Source organism: Phocoena phocoena, chromosome 5 (assembly GCF_963924675.1).
Source record: "Phocoena phocoena chromosome 5, mPhoPho1.1, whole genome shotgun sequence".
Taxonomy (NCBI): domain Eukaryota; kingdom Metazoa; phylum Chordata; class Mammalia; order Artiodactyla; family Phocoenidae; genus Phocoena; species Phocoena phocoena.
In genome coordinates this window covers 126,181,680-126,193,701 of record NC_089223.1, presented here as the reverse complement: position 1 = coordinate 126,193,701, position 12,022 = coordinate 126,181,680, and the positions used below count along the sequence as shown (strand labels likewise).

Sequence of the window (12,022 nt, the reverse complement as noted above, 5' to 3'; positions counted from 1 at the left end):
TGTGTCAACCATATGTACTCACGCACACACATACGACATGCACAGTCACGCCAGCATTCAAGAAATACCTCCGAAGGCTTTCGATCTTCATGTCTGGAGCATGAACTTCTCCTGTGCTGGGATCTGGAATTCTGTGACCAAGTAGTTGACAGGCCTAAAGAAACAAATATCCGAATAGGAATAAATTAAAAGTACACAAATCACTGAGGGTTCACAGGGTTCTTTTTTTTAACCAGACTCAGCAAGGCACCCCTCAGCACCACCCCAGGAGACGGCCCGATGCTCTGCCAGAGCTCTCCTCTCTCCCCTGGAGCTCCTCCACCCCCATCGCTCATTTAAACGCTCACTTCCCACAGCAGGCCAGCAAGACCACTCCGCACACACTGTGTTCGGGGCTGCGGCGTCACAGGTACAACTCATGGGGGGAGAGGCCTTTCAAGAACACCGTGCAGGCAGAGCCTTCACCCATAAGCCTGCACTTCCTCAGAGGTTCAAAGCCTTGCATTGGTAAATATAAATTCAGAAGCTTCTCTCTTAATTTCCAGTAACTTTTTAAACACTACCATCATTGTGCTAAATCCTAAAGCCATGCCCCAAAAGGTCTGACTCCACAACAGAACTTAGCAATCCCTAAAAAAGAGAAACTCAGACCCGCCGTAGACTAGGTGCTCCGGCCAAATCACCTTTAAAATTGCCTACTCCCCTTTCCCAGAGAATGCCTGTCAGCTCTCTTCTGAGCTCTGAGGACAAGATGCTCTTATCCTCTGTCGTGGGGCCTTTCCCCCGCCAAGCCATGGAAACTGGAAGCCCTACCAGGCCACCTATGTCTCAACTGCCACCGAGTCTGAGCTCCTTTCGCGCCTGAGACCCCTCTGCAGCACCGTCTCCACCCTGCCTGAGACGCTCCCTCAGCCGCAGCGGCAATTCTCCTTCCTGGTGTCCCCACTGTGGGTCCCTGCCCTCCCGCATGAGCTCTCTCACCTTCTTGCTCCAGTGCCCTCCCCGGGGAGCGCCCATCCACGCCCATGGTCTTACCTGGCAGGCCCAGGAGACTGTGAGACCTGCGTCCCCACACTAACCTCCCTCCCCGGCAGCAGGTCCACGTTCACCCTTCAGATCAGACATCAGTCAAGCCCACGGAGTTCCTGAGGTCAGTCAACCCCAGCACAACAGCGACTGGGCTAGACATTCTACTCAAACCTGCTCTCCTAATTCCTACTTTGACGCATATCACCACCATCTCTACCTGAATTCCGAAATCAGAGAGCCATTCTAGTCTCTCTCCACTCAGGACACAGCCACTCCACGGCCCAACAGCTCAGAGCCCAGCTCCTCTTCTCTGCCTCTGCCACCGCCTCTTGTCCGTGGGTGCCGTACTGACACCAGAGATCTGAAACAGCCCTCCTAACCACCTGTCTACCTTCCCAGTAACTTGCCTCCATGGTGAACAAACTGTACCATTTCCCAGAAATTAACAACTCCCCGCCCCAAATAAAAGCTAAAAACTGAGGGAACTGCCATTCTACCAGTAAAATCACTTGCCACTCAAAACAGGAAACCCTTATCTCTATAGAGTCCAGAGACAAGGGACACAGAATCAAAGCATCCTTAAGACCTTGGGGGCATTAGGAAGTAGGTTCTGCCCATAAGCCTATCATCAGATTTGCAATGACAGAGACTAAAGGGGATTGCCAAGCTTCCCTCTGACAGGGAAGGGCACGACCCTTGATGGCCAGTCCTGAGGCTTGTTTACTGGGTCAACTGACTGACGGTCTGCTGCTAGGCCAGCAGAATTATATTTCCTATCGGTGACCCTACCGCACTGCTCAGTAACAGTCTAGAAAATTCTTCTTTAAAAAACAATCCTAAGTATGTCTCTTTAGACTCCCAGATGAACAAGAATAAAGTTCACACCCACACTGAAAGAAATACTCTGGGCACACTGGGTTAAGCCTGACTCGTAGGAAGCTCTGAATCTGGTCACCACTGGAAAAAGGAAGACAGAAGCCGAATGAGGAACCTGATGAGGAAGGCAGCTGAGCAGCTCATGTCTCCAGACAGGCCTCTCCTCCACCGTCCGGTCCTGCAGGCCATGGTCTGGCCAGCCCACAGGCGGTAAGAAGAGACGGGGGGGGGGGGGGGGGGGGGGGGAAGCACAAGACAATTGTAGACGGGACAGCCCCGGGGCTCAGGGAGGGCGAAGAGGTGCAGGGCAGACAGGGATGCCCCCTTTACTGTGAATCACTAGGTACAGGGTTATAAATGACAAGAAATTTTAAGCCATTCCATCCCTGTACTTCAATGACTAACATGGGGTCCGGGGACACAAGCGCTCACGGCGAACACTTTCAGAGTTAGAGCAGCAACAACAAATTCATGCATTCTTAAGTTTTATGACACTCTTTTGCCTCCTTTTGGGTCAGGATCCCTCCAGGGTGGTTTCCAGGGTTGCCAGGAAGCTTGCAGCTTTGCTGGCACAGGACCCATCCAAGTAATTGCAATCATTTAGAAACTTTTTCCAGGGCTGCTTCTATATTCTTGAAAAATGTTGCCTGCTTTTAAAAACAGATATTCAAAAAAGCCACAAATCTGGTATCTGATGGTATTACCCAAGAGAAATTCTGGTCCACCCAGAAAGTCTGTTCCTCTTCCTTTTAATTTGCCTAATGCAAAAAGAGGAAGAGAAAAATTAATCTTATTAAGCTCACTTTGCAGAAAGGGAAAGACTGGGGGGAAAGCTAAGTTTAAATTATCACTGGCATAAGGAATGTTCTTAGCTTATTTATAGAACCACCCAAGCATCCACTGACAGAGTGAATGAATAAACAAACAGCGGCATGTCCATACCACGGGATACTACCCAGCAACAGAAAAGAACGAGCTGCTGATACACACAACACGGACGAATGCAGGAATAATTGTGTGGAGTGAAAAGATAAAAAGAGTATGCACTGTATTATTCCATTTATATAAAACTCTGGAAAATATGAATGCAGGAATAATTGTGTGGAGTGAAAAGATAAAAAGAGTATGCACTGTATTATTCCATTTATATAAAACTCTGGAAAATATAAACTAATCTATAGGGACAGAAAGTAGATCAGAGGTTGACTGGGGACAGTGGGGAGAGAAGGGTTATCGTGAGTTTTATGGTTTCATGGGTGTAAACGTGTCAAAATGCATCAGAGTGTACAAACTTAAATGTGTGCAGGAAATAAGTGATGGTCTCTACCGTCCACTAACAGTAAAGGAACAGAACGCGCTCCGTTTTGCCCTGCACAGTCGTGTGTGTAAAACCTAGACTCTGCTGCTAAACCGTGAGAAGCTGGGTCCTCCCACATCCAGCAGCAGACAGCTGTTGATGGTGATTTCCTCCTTCTAATTCACTTTAAAACTGTGTAGTAACTATTTACAACATACAGTATACCTAAGTCAGTGCTGTGCACACAGCAGATCCTCAATTTTTTAAAAAACGTCTTTAAGTGAACAGAACACAGTGTCGTTGTTTGGGACTGTAACTCAAGAGCCGAAAGCGGCTCTGTTTCACCTATGAGAAGTCATGCTTTTGATCTCGAGGAAGATGAGGCCATGGAAAACAAAGCACTAATGCCTTTAAAGACAGCATGGCAGGGGCACTGCTTCCCGACTGGAACACACCTCCATCTACAAAGACATCCACGGCAAGTCCACAGGAGACTCCAAGAAAAGTGCCTTGACTCCTACGCCAGTTCTCCTCCCTCACCCATGTTCCCTCTGGATACTTCCCCAGAACACGATCCAAGCAAAAATAATTCGCACCCATTTTAATTTTAAAAAGTTATGTCACAGAACATTTTTTTTGAAAGTATGTTGGAGGAAAAAGAATTTTAAGCCAGAAATTAAGAGTATTTCAAACACCAAAAGGACTGGCAGATTCTGATTTACACTATAGTAAAACACTGGCCACTTGTTAGTTCTTAAAAACCACGTGCTAAGATTATGCTGGGCTGGTGCTGCATTTTGTTGTTTTCAGAATGCTAACATTTAATGACAAGCTAAATTAAGAATATGGCAAATAGAGCTTCCCTGGGAGTCCGCCTGCCGATGCGGGGGATACGGGTTCGTGCCCCGGTCCGGGAGGATCCCACATGCCGCGGAGCGGCTGGGCCCGTGAGCCATGGCCGCTGAGCCTGCGCGTCCGGAGCCTGTGCTCCGCAACGGGAGAGAGGCCCGCGTACCGCAAAAAAAAAAAAAAAAAACAAAAAGAATATGGCAAGTAAAATTTTGTTTTATTTTCTCGTTGCTTTCAGGAGAAGTTAGGAACTCTAAAAATTTGGCAATAATATCTAAAATTATCTTATTGCCCACACACAAGATATTACTACCTAAAGTTAAGTCTGCTCTAGTGACAAGTGTACGTGACTTTTAAATTCTTGACATATACGCTGTTTGAGTATCAACAATTAATCTCCATGAAACACTGAGAAGAATTAACAGAAAATAAACCCTTGCTTTGTTTTACTATCCCCAACTTCCCTTAAAACAGAAAGGTGGGGGGAATACTAAAAGTTACAGAAGGCTCACAGGTCGCAGCATTGTGAGCGTGGCTCCTGTGTGTGCACTGCGTTATGAACCCTGCCTTCTGGTGCTATTATGCATTTATCTCGAACACTCTCCTTTGAAATATTAAAAATAGTCACGCTGTCTTGCCCTAGATCTAAAATAAGGAAGAAAACCTCAAGAGCAAATCTAATACATATTGCACACACCTCCGACATTTGGTAGTTCGTGTGTGTTAAGCCTCCCAGGTGGTGCAGTGCATGAAAGGTTCAGAAATGAGAATGAGTGGCAGCCTGGGTGGCTGCTCACGTCACCACAAATGCAAACTACAAAAGAACCTCACCACTGACCAAATGGCGAATCTCCTGTGTCTCAGACCCCGCCTCTAGATGCTAAACACTACTCTGGTGTCTTCAGGAGTGTTAAACCAGCTTAACAAAGGAAGGTGCTCGGGGACCGGCAAGTGTGGAGCCCTGCAGGCCAGCTGGTGTCACCACAGCAGAGCAGACTGGAGGGAGCAAGGCCAGGCCAGCCCTGTGCCAGTAAAGTGGTGCTATGCAAAGTCCTATCCGAAAGAAGAAAACAAATGTAATGTAGTTCTACTTGCTTGAACCGCATGATAGAAGACAAGCCTCTCACACCACTGCTGTTTCTATCAGGGTCTGACTCCACGTCTCTCACAGCCCAGCCCTTCCATCCCAGCATGGCTTAGCTCTAACCGTCCAACTCACTTCCACCTTCCAAAAAACAAAGCTTAATGGGTACCTTAAGAGAACTGGCCCAGGAATGTTTCAACATACTTGGGCCTTTGACCAACTGACACAATGTTTCATGGTCACCCGGCCCTTCTGTTAAGTCCAAGTCCACAGACCGGATCATGCTGTGCTAGTTACTCCTCAAGCCCAAGATGATGCTCTGCCCACCCATGTCAAGGACAAGCCACAAGTCGGGTTTGAAAAGGGGTAAAGCCATCTCCATGTGCCTGGAGGAGACACGGGTACAGCCCACGTTCTGTAGTACTTGAGCCGAAAATTCCACATTTCAAGAATTCCTACACAACTCTGCGGTATCACAGGATGCAACTGAAGCGGGGAAAGGAGCAAATTAAAGGTACAGTCAAACAGAAAGAGAAGTGGAAGCAGAGTTAACTTTTATGCAAAAGAGATACCTCCAAGAAGCCTCCAGAGACTTGCCATGAAGGAAACCAAGCACAGCCAAACCAAAAACATGACAGCAAGTTATTAAAAAATGTAACATAAAGGGTCCAAAGCAGAGAGCACGTTTCACCCACTAAAAATTCTGGTCTTTCTTCATTTTCTATCTGTAAGCTGGAGAGAGCCCAGAAAAACAGAAGTCCTCACAAAACTTCATGTTTGCCACTCATCGACCTGCATTACTAAGTGCAGAATTAGTAGGTTTGAATTTTACTCAGCTATTCTCTGTGCCTTCGTTATCACCAGTGATGGAGCAGAAGCTGGCTGGATAACCGGAGAAGACAGAAGTGTTTCAGGGTCAGCGCAGGTGTGAAAAACCGGGAGACCAGGCAGGGCCCTCACAAGGTGCCTGGCCCCGGAACCCCTTGCCACACGCCAGGCCTTCCCACGGGGAGGTCAACACAGCCCTGAAATTTAGGGCATTAGGCAGGTGACAATGGTTCCCAGACCCAATTCCAACACGTGCTTGTGGAAGCTTCCCCACACCAACGAGCAACTGTCAGACGCCAGCGGCGTGTCCAGGAATTCAACTCAATTCTGACTCGGAGATAGAAATAGATTCCAGACCCAGTCCCATGAGACCAACTTCCACTTCAGATGCCAGTTGCCAAGCCCAGGTTATTACCCGTGCTTCTGACTGGCAGAGGTTCCCATGAGCCCCTCTCCTCGGGTTCAACTACTTTGTTAGAGCGGCTCACAGAACTCAGAGAAACATGTTACTGACTAGATCACCAACTTAACTCTAAGAGGATATTGAAGGATATGAGTCAACAGCCAAATGAAGAGATACGTAGGACAAGGCATGGGGAAAGGGCACAGAGCTTCCACGCCCTCTCGGCGTGCACCGTTCTCTCCCAGTCACCACGCGCTCGCCATCTGGAAGCTCTCCGACCTCTGTCCTTTCGGGTTTTTACAGAGGCTTCATTACCGAGGCATGACTGATAAAATTATTGGCCAATGATGACCGATTCAACCTCCAGCTCCTTCCTCTTCCCCGCAGGCTGGATGGAAACACCAAATATAGCAACGACCGATTCAACCTCCAGCTCCTTCCTCTTCCCCGCAGGCTGGATGGACCCACCGCCACATTTGCCAAAACCCCTAACACAGAGGACCATGGACTGGGAAGCAGGAAATAAAGTGCTCGTTTCCCCGGGCCACACCCTGGCACAATGCATAACTTCAGAGACTGGCTGAGCCACCCAGTCCCAGGAGCCCAGCAATTACAGACACAGCCTGCAAACACCCCAGTGCTACTTCATCCAACTGCCAAGGCTGGCAGTCCAGGGCACCTGGAGAAAGGCTTCAACAGCTATGACTGCAGCTGGATGAGGGCTTGCACTGGCACAGAAAATGCCGGTCCATCCCCAACTGTAAATACCACACGGGTATTCCCCTGGACCAGGCCAGAAATCAAAGCAAAGGGCTCCATCCAGCCCAGGAGGCCAGCGGGGCCTAGCCGTGACCGTGGCTGGTGCTGGGGCCCCAAGCTGACGTCCGCAGCTGCCTCTTCTCCACTTTGACATGCTCTGCATTGGGCCAGGAGCTGCTGCCAAACTTCCGTCGGGACTGCAGGCTGGAAAGGCTGGGGAGAGGCCACTGCACGGACCGCCCATCTCACAAGCAGGGCTGCCAAGTACTCAGACTCAGCTAAGGGCAGGCTCAGTTCTGTGCACCTGACTGCAGGGGCAGAAGGCACCTACCCACACCCACCACGTGCCTACACAAGGGGATGGGCTCCAGTGCAAACAGGCAGGCTGGTGGCAGAAGCCCACTCTGGGTAGCAGCTGCCCTCAGAAAGGGCGGAGAGTGTGTCCCATGGCGCAGGTAATGTACGTGTGTTCGTACGGCTTGGCATTCTAGGGGTCTTAATGAGAGCTGTTTACCACGACCATCATCCACCGTAATGACCAAATCACTAGGCCTGGACAGACAGCACAGCCATGAAGTGTCACCACTCGCTTCACACTGAATCAACTATAGGACACAGCCAGCTTGCCTCCTTTCCACTAGCAGCTAGCACCCTCATCCTCTACCACCGCCACTCTATTTCCATGTGTAGCCTGGGGTAGAACAAAACCCAGGTTGTACCCTGTAGGTATTTACCTTAGTCCTCCATCCCTGCCTTCTTCAGGGAGGCCAGCACACACACAGGCATATTAGCTGGAGGACGAAAAAGGCACATTACCAGGAAGATGACCTGATGGATAGACTTTTGGTGGGGACTTTGGGTACTCTCTTCCCCTAGAGTTCTGGGTGGAAATATAGGTTTAGATGAAGCGTTTGGTCTTCTAGGGCTGTTATGGGCTGAACTGTGTCCCCCAAAATTTCATGTGTTGAAGCCTAACCCCCCAATACCTCAGAATGTGACTGTATTTGGACATAAAGCCTTTAAATTGGCGTTTAAATGAAAACGGTTGGCCCTAATCCAACGTCACTGGATTACATTTAGACACACACAGAGACGTCAAGAATGCACACCCTCTAGTCCAGAAAGGGGAAGAGTCTAAGTCTGAGAGAACATTCCAGGAGAACCTTTTCTAACCCAGCTCTCCCAAAGTGGATATGAGGCAGTGCTGAGAGTCAACGAAGTGAGCATGGACCGGCTCCTCAACCAAAATCAGAGGAAAACAGGACTCTGAGCCTCTTACCAGGCACTATTAGTACACGGACATAACTCATGAACCCTTCTTCTGATTAATTCTGAACTTAAAAAGCAAGTTGTTTTCTTTTTTAATTGCTGCAGGACAAATTGTGTACACGAGCTAACAGCAAGCGTTTATTGAGTGCTTATAACTCCAGAGGACACTTTGACAGGCACCACAGGGGGCAGAAAAGAAATACCTAAGCATGTTTTTGCCTCAAGGAGTAAAGAGCCTAAGTAAGTAGAAGAAAACAGGTACTGAGGGCCGTGAATAGATAAGCGCTAAGAAGTTCAGGGTTCCCGAAGGCTCCCACAGACGGGGTACAGCCCCTTAATACCGCTCCCTGAAACAGAAGGAACGCCCCTCTCTCTGGAGTGCTTACCCAGCTCACTCCTCCCTCATGCCAAACATTAGCTCCCACCATCTGTCCCAAGAGCTCCCAGCCCTTCACCGTCCTCCGGTCTCAGCTTACTTCGCAGGTACCCCCGACACCCAACACCCACCCATCACCACCAGTTCTCCTTCCCACTGCTCCATGCCTGCACCCAACGCTCCAGTCAAACTGCTGTGTTTGAGTTCTTCTGTTTTTAATGTTTCCGGTGGCTGTCAGTGTGGCCACCTACAGCAAAGCTTTGCTTTCTAATTTGCCACTTTTAATCTGCCGAAAACTTGGAGCGCCGAAAGACAACCCTGTTTGCCTAGAACGATTTCAGCCTTCAGGACCTGCCCAACTTTTATCTCCTCTGTAGGTTTCCCTTGCCCTCCCCCTCCTGAGTTTGTGTCTACATATATACATTTCCACAGTGCATCAAAAAGGCATCTCCGACTGCCCTGATGACTTTCCACCGGAGCTCAATCTTATATGTGCCAAAGACAGAGTTCCTTGAAAGCGGGCCCAATACTTTTCCCATCACTCAGCAGAGCGAGCGTTCTTTCAAGGTTTCCCAAATTTGATCTGTAATATAAAACATAAGATAACGGGCCAGAGCTCAGGCACCGTGCTAGGTACAAAATTTCCTTGTTATCTGAAGGGAGCTCTTCCCCGGACCGTCTGTGAGCTTCCCATCACACAGACGCTGCGTGACATTTATTTTGCCCGCCTGGAAGCCGACTAACTTCTGGTTCTCAGCTGTGCTGTGAAAACACGAGGATGCCAGAGAGCTGAGATGCATACAGTAGTATTATTAAATACAGGCATGTTCAAATCAACTGAAGGCCGCTGACTCGTGTACTTAATATTTTCACATCACACTAGGCAGTCCTCAATCTCCCTTTGTATCGGGGGCTGGACTAGTTAATAATTAACTGGCTTCGATTAAGTTCCCTTTTCATAAAGGGCAACTGTGAAGTGCTGTAAATGATGTTTAGGAAAAACAGACACACCAGTGACTCTTGAAACTGGATTATCCATCTCTGGAAAACAAACGGGAAGCCTGAGGAATGCCTGCCTGCAGTCAACCTTACCCAGGAAGATTTGGTTACAGACCTGCAGTATCACACTCAGATGTGTTTCTCAGGCCTCAGCTCTTCGCTGACCTCCCTGATATTCGAAGGGCCTCGGCTATTTAAAGCATTACATTAAAGAACCATGTTTTTACACTGACCCAAACCCTGGTAGGTTCCAAGAACAACAAAGCAGGACTTACTGCCATTGTCGTCAGAATCCTCACTGCTGCTGGGAAGGCGACCTCGTTTCATGATCTCCCCGGGAAACAGCAGGCAGCCTGCAAGGCAATGAGACAGCACTTAACCCAAGATGATAATACACAATCATCAAGTTGTGCTTCAGATGGCAGCCCAGGATTCACAGCACACAAAAGCAAACAATCGGCTTTAAGTAGCGTTTGAATCGTAAGCAGTAGAAAGACCAAAGATACATAATTAGGTGCAATTATTAACAGAACAGGTTCAAAAAGGAGGGGGAGGGGTGGAGAAGTCACACATCAGCAGGTCTCCCCAAGGTGCCAGGCCTTCTCTCTTGTTCCTGTGACATTATCACTACGACTACTCCAGGAGTCTCTTTAGGGGACTGGCAGCGAGCTCTGCAGGAACAAACCCCTGGCAATGAGCACAGGGCTTCCTCACCACAGGCAGATTCGTATTTTACGCGTGTGCGTACGCGTGGGGACGGGGCTGTGCCGGGACGTGTGAATATTTACGCTGCTCTGGGCACGGTGATGCTTCTCGGGCAAATTTTGCTAAAAGCAGCCTAAAAGCTGAGTACCTGGAGTCCTAGGAACAAAACCAACGGGACAACTGGGAATGCAAATGTATCCTCTGGTCATCTCCAACCCCTCAGTGATCCATTGGGATCCAGAACCCTCCCCTTCACTCATTAGGAAACTCAGGCTTAAGCGGCCACTTACCCAAGGTCACATTGTGAGCAGGGAACTTCTAATCGCAAATCCAATTTCACTACCCTTCACCCCAGCTCCTTACAGGCCTTGTCCAACCTAACTCAGCCAAACTAAGAAAGAAGTTTGTGCAGACACCCAGCCCACCTTGCCAACGCCTGCCAGGTGGTAACAGGCCTCCAGCACCACAGGATAGAGAAAGCCTGCATTTAGGAACGAGGGCAGTGCACCGAGATTGAACGGCCACTCACTGAACTTACACAGGTGAACTCGAGGTTATATTCACACAGGGCAGCTTTCTAAACAAATCCGAAAAGCTCTTCCAAACTAAAACTACGGATCACCTCGACATCTTTAGGGCCCTGATCTTACTGCCAGATCAGTGACTCCCAATGAGGAAGGAGGGCTTTCCAAGTCAAAGTATGGTTGGTCATCCATTCCCTACCCATCCAGCCCCTCAAAAAAGTATATCCCAACCTCTCCCTCATTGGGAATCACAGCATTAAATGCGATGAGCTTCTAAGAGTGTGGCACACAGGAATGGTGTGGGAAAACAATGTGGAGAACCACCGTGCTCGAAACAAGACAGAAACTGTTCTACAGCAAGTCGGAAATTAAAAACCCAAAGGTACACTCTAAGTGGAACTGTAAAGCTGAAGTCAAAAAGGCAGAAAGCACCCCATTTTGCAGTCTGCTCCCACCTACAAAACAGACCTGTATGATTCTCTCAAATATGCAGGCTCCTAATCTCTATTTTATATTTTCTTTCTGAGACACTCACCAGTTAAAGTTTGTGTGTTTTTACCAAATGATCCTTCCAAAACCATTAAAAGAACTTCCACAAGGAAGCCCGGGGCGTGAGTCCTCACTCGGGTCATGGGCGGGGTCACAGTCCTAAAGTCCACCCTCACTGCCCCTCCCCGGCTTTGCTGCAGAGCCCCGTTCACCCCTAACTCTGACACCCAGCAACCTACAACTCGGCCTGGGGCAGGCCCACCCCCGGAAAAACTTCCGCAGACAACACACTCCGGTGGCCCCCTCCCCTCTTGAAAGGATTATCTTCCCCGCCCTGTCACCATGTGCCAAAACACCAACTGCTGACAGCCGAACCCTCCTCCAGCCTCCTAGAAGGCACCCTGCTCCCACTCCGGACCTGTCAGGATGCACAAGGAGGGGACGGAAAGGCGAAGACCACTCGTTCCCAGCAAGCGCTTCAGCCTCAGCTCCCTAGGGCCTACATTACAAGAGAGCTTTCCAACAAGAAGAAAAG

General features: G+C 49.0%; 1 protein-coding gene across 3 annotated transcripts in view; it reads right to left on the bottom strand.

The window, feature by feature from the left end:
- The window catches only part of JADE1 (jade family PHD finger 1), a 55,329-nt gene that overhangs the window by 27,734 nt on the left and 15,573 nt on the right, over positions 1-12,022 (bottom strand). For 2 of the 3 annotated variants that reach the window (XM_065878322.1, XM_065878323.1), the window contains exons 1-2: positions 10,045-10,096; positions 69-154 (exon numbers count right to left, since the gene is read on the bottom strand). In XM_065878322.1, the coding sequence (XP_065734394.1) occupies positions 69-154; positions 10,045-10,096 (138 nt within the window). Of the gene's footprint in view, positions 1-68; positions 155-10,044; positions 10,123-12,022 lie in introns of those variants that run through there. The other variant, XM_065878324.1, reaches the window with a different exon arrangement.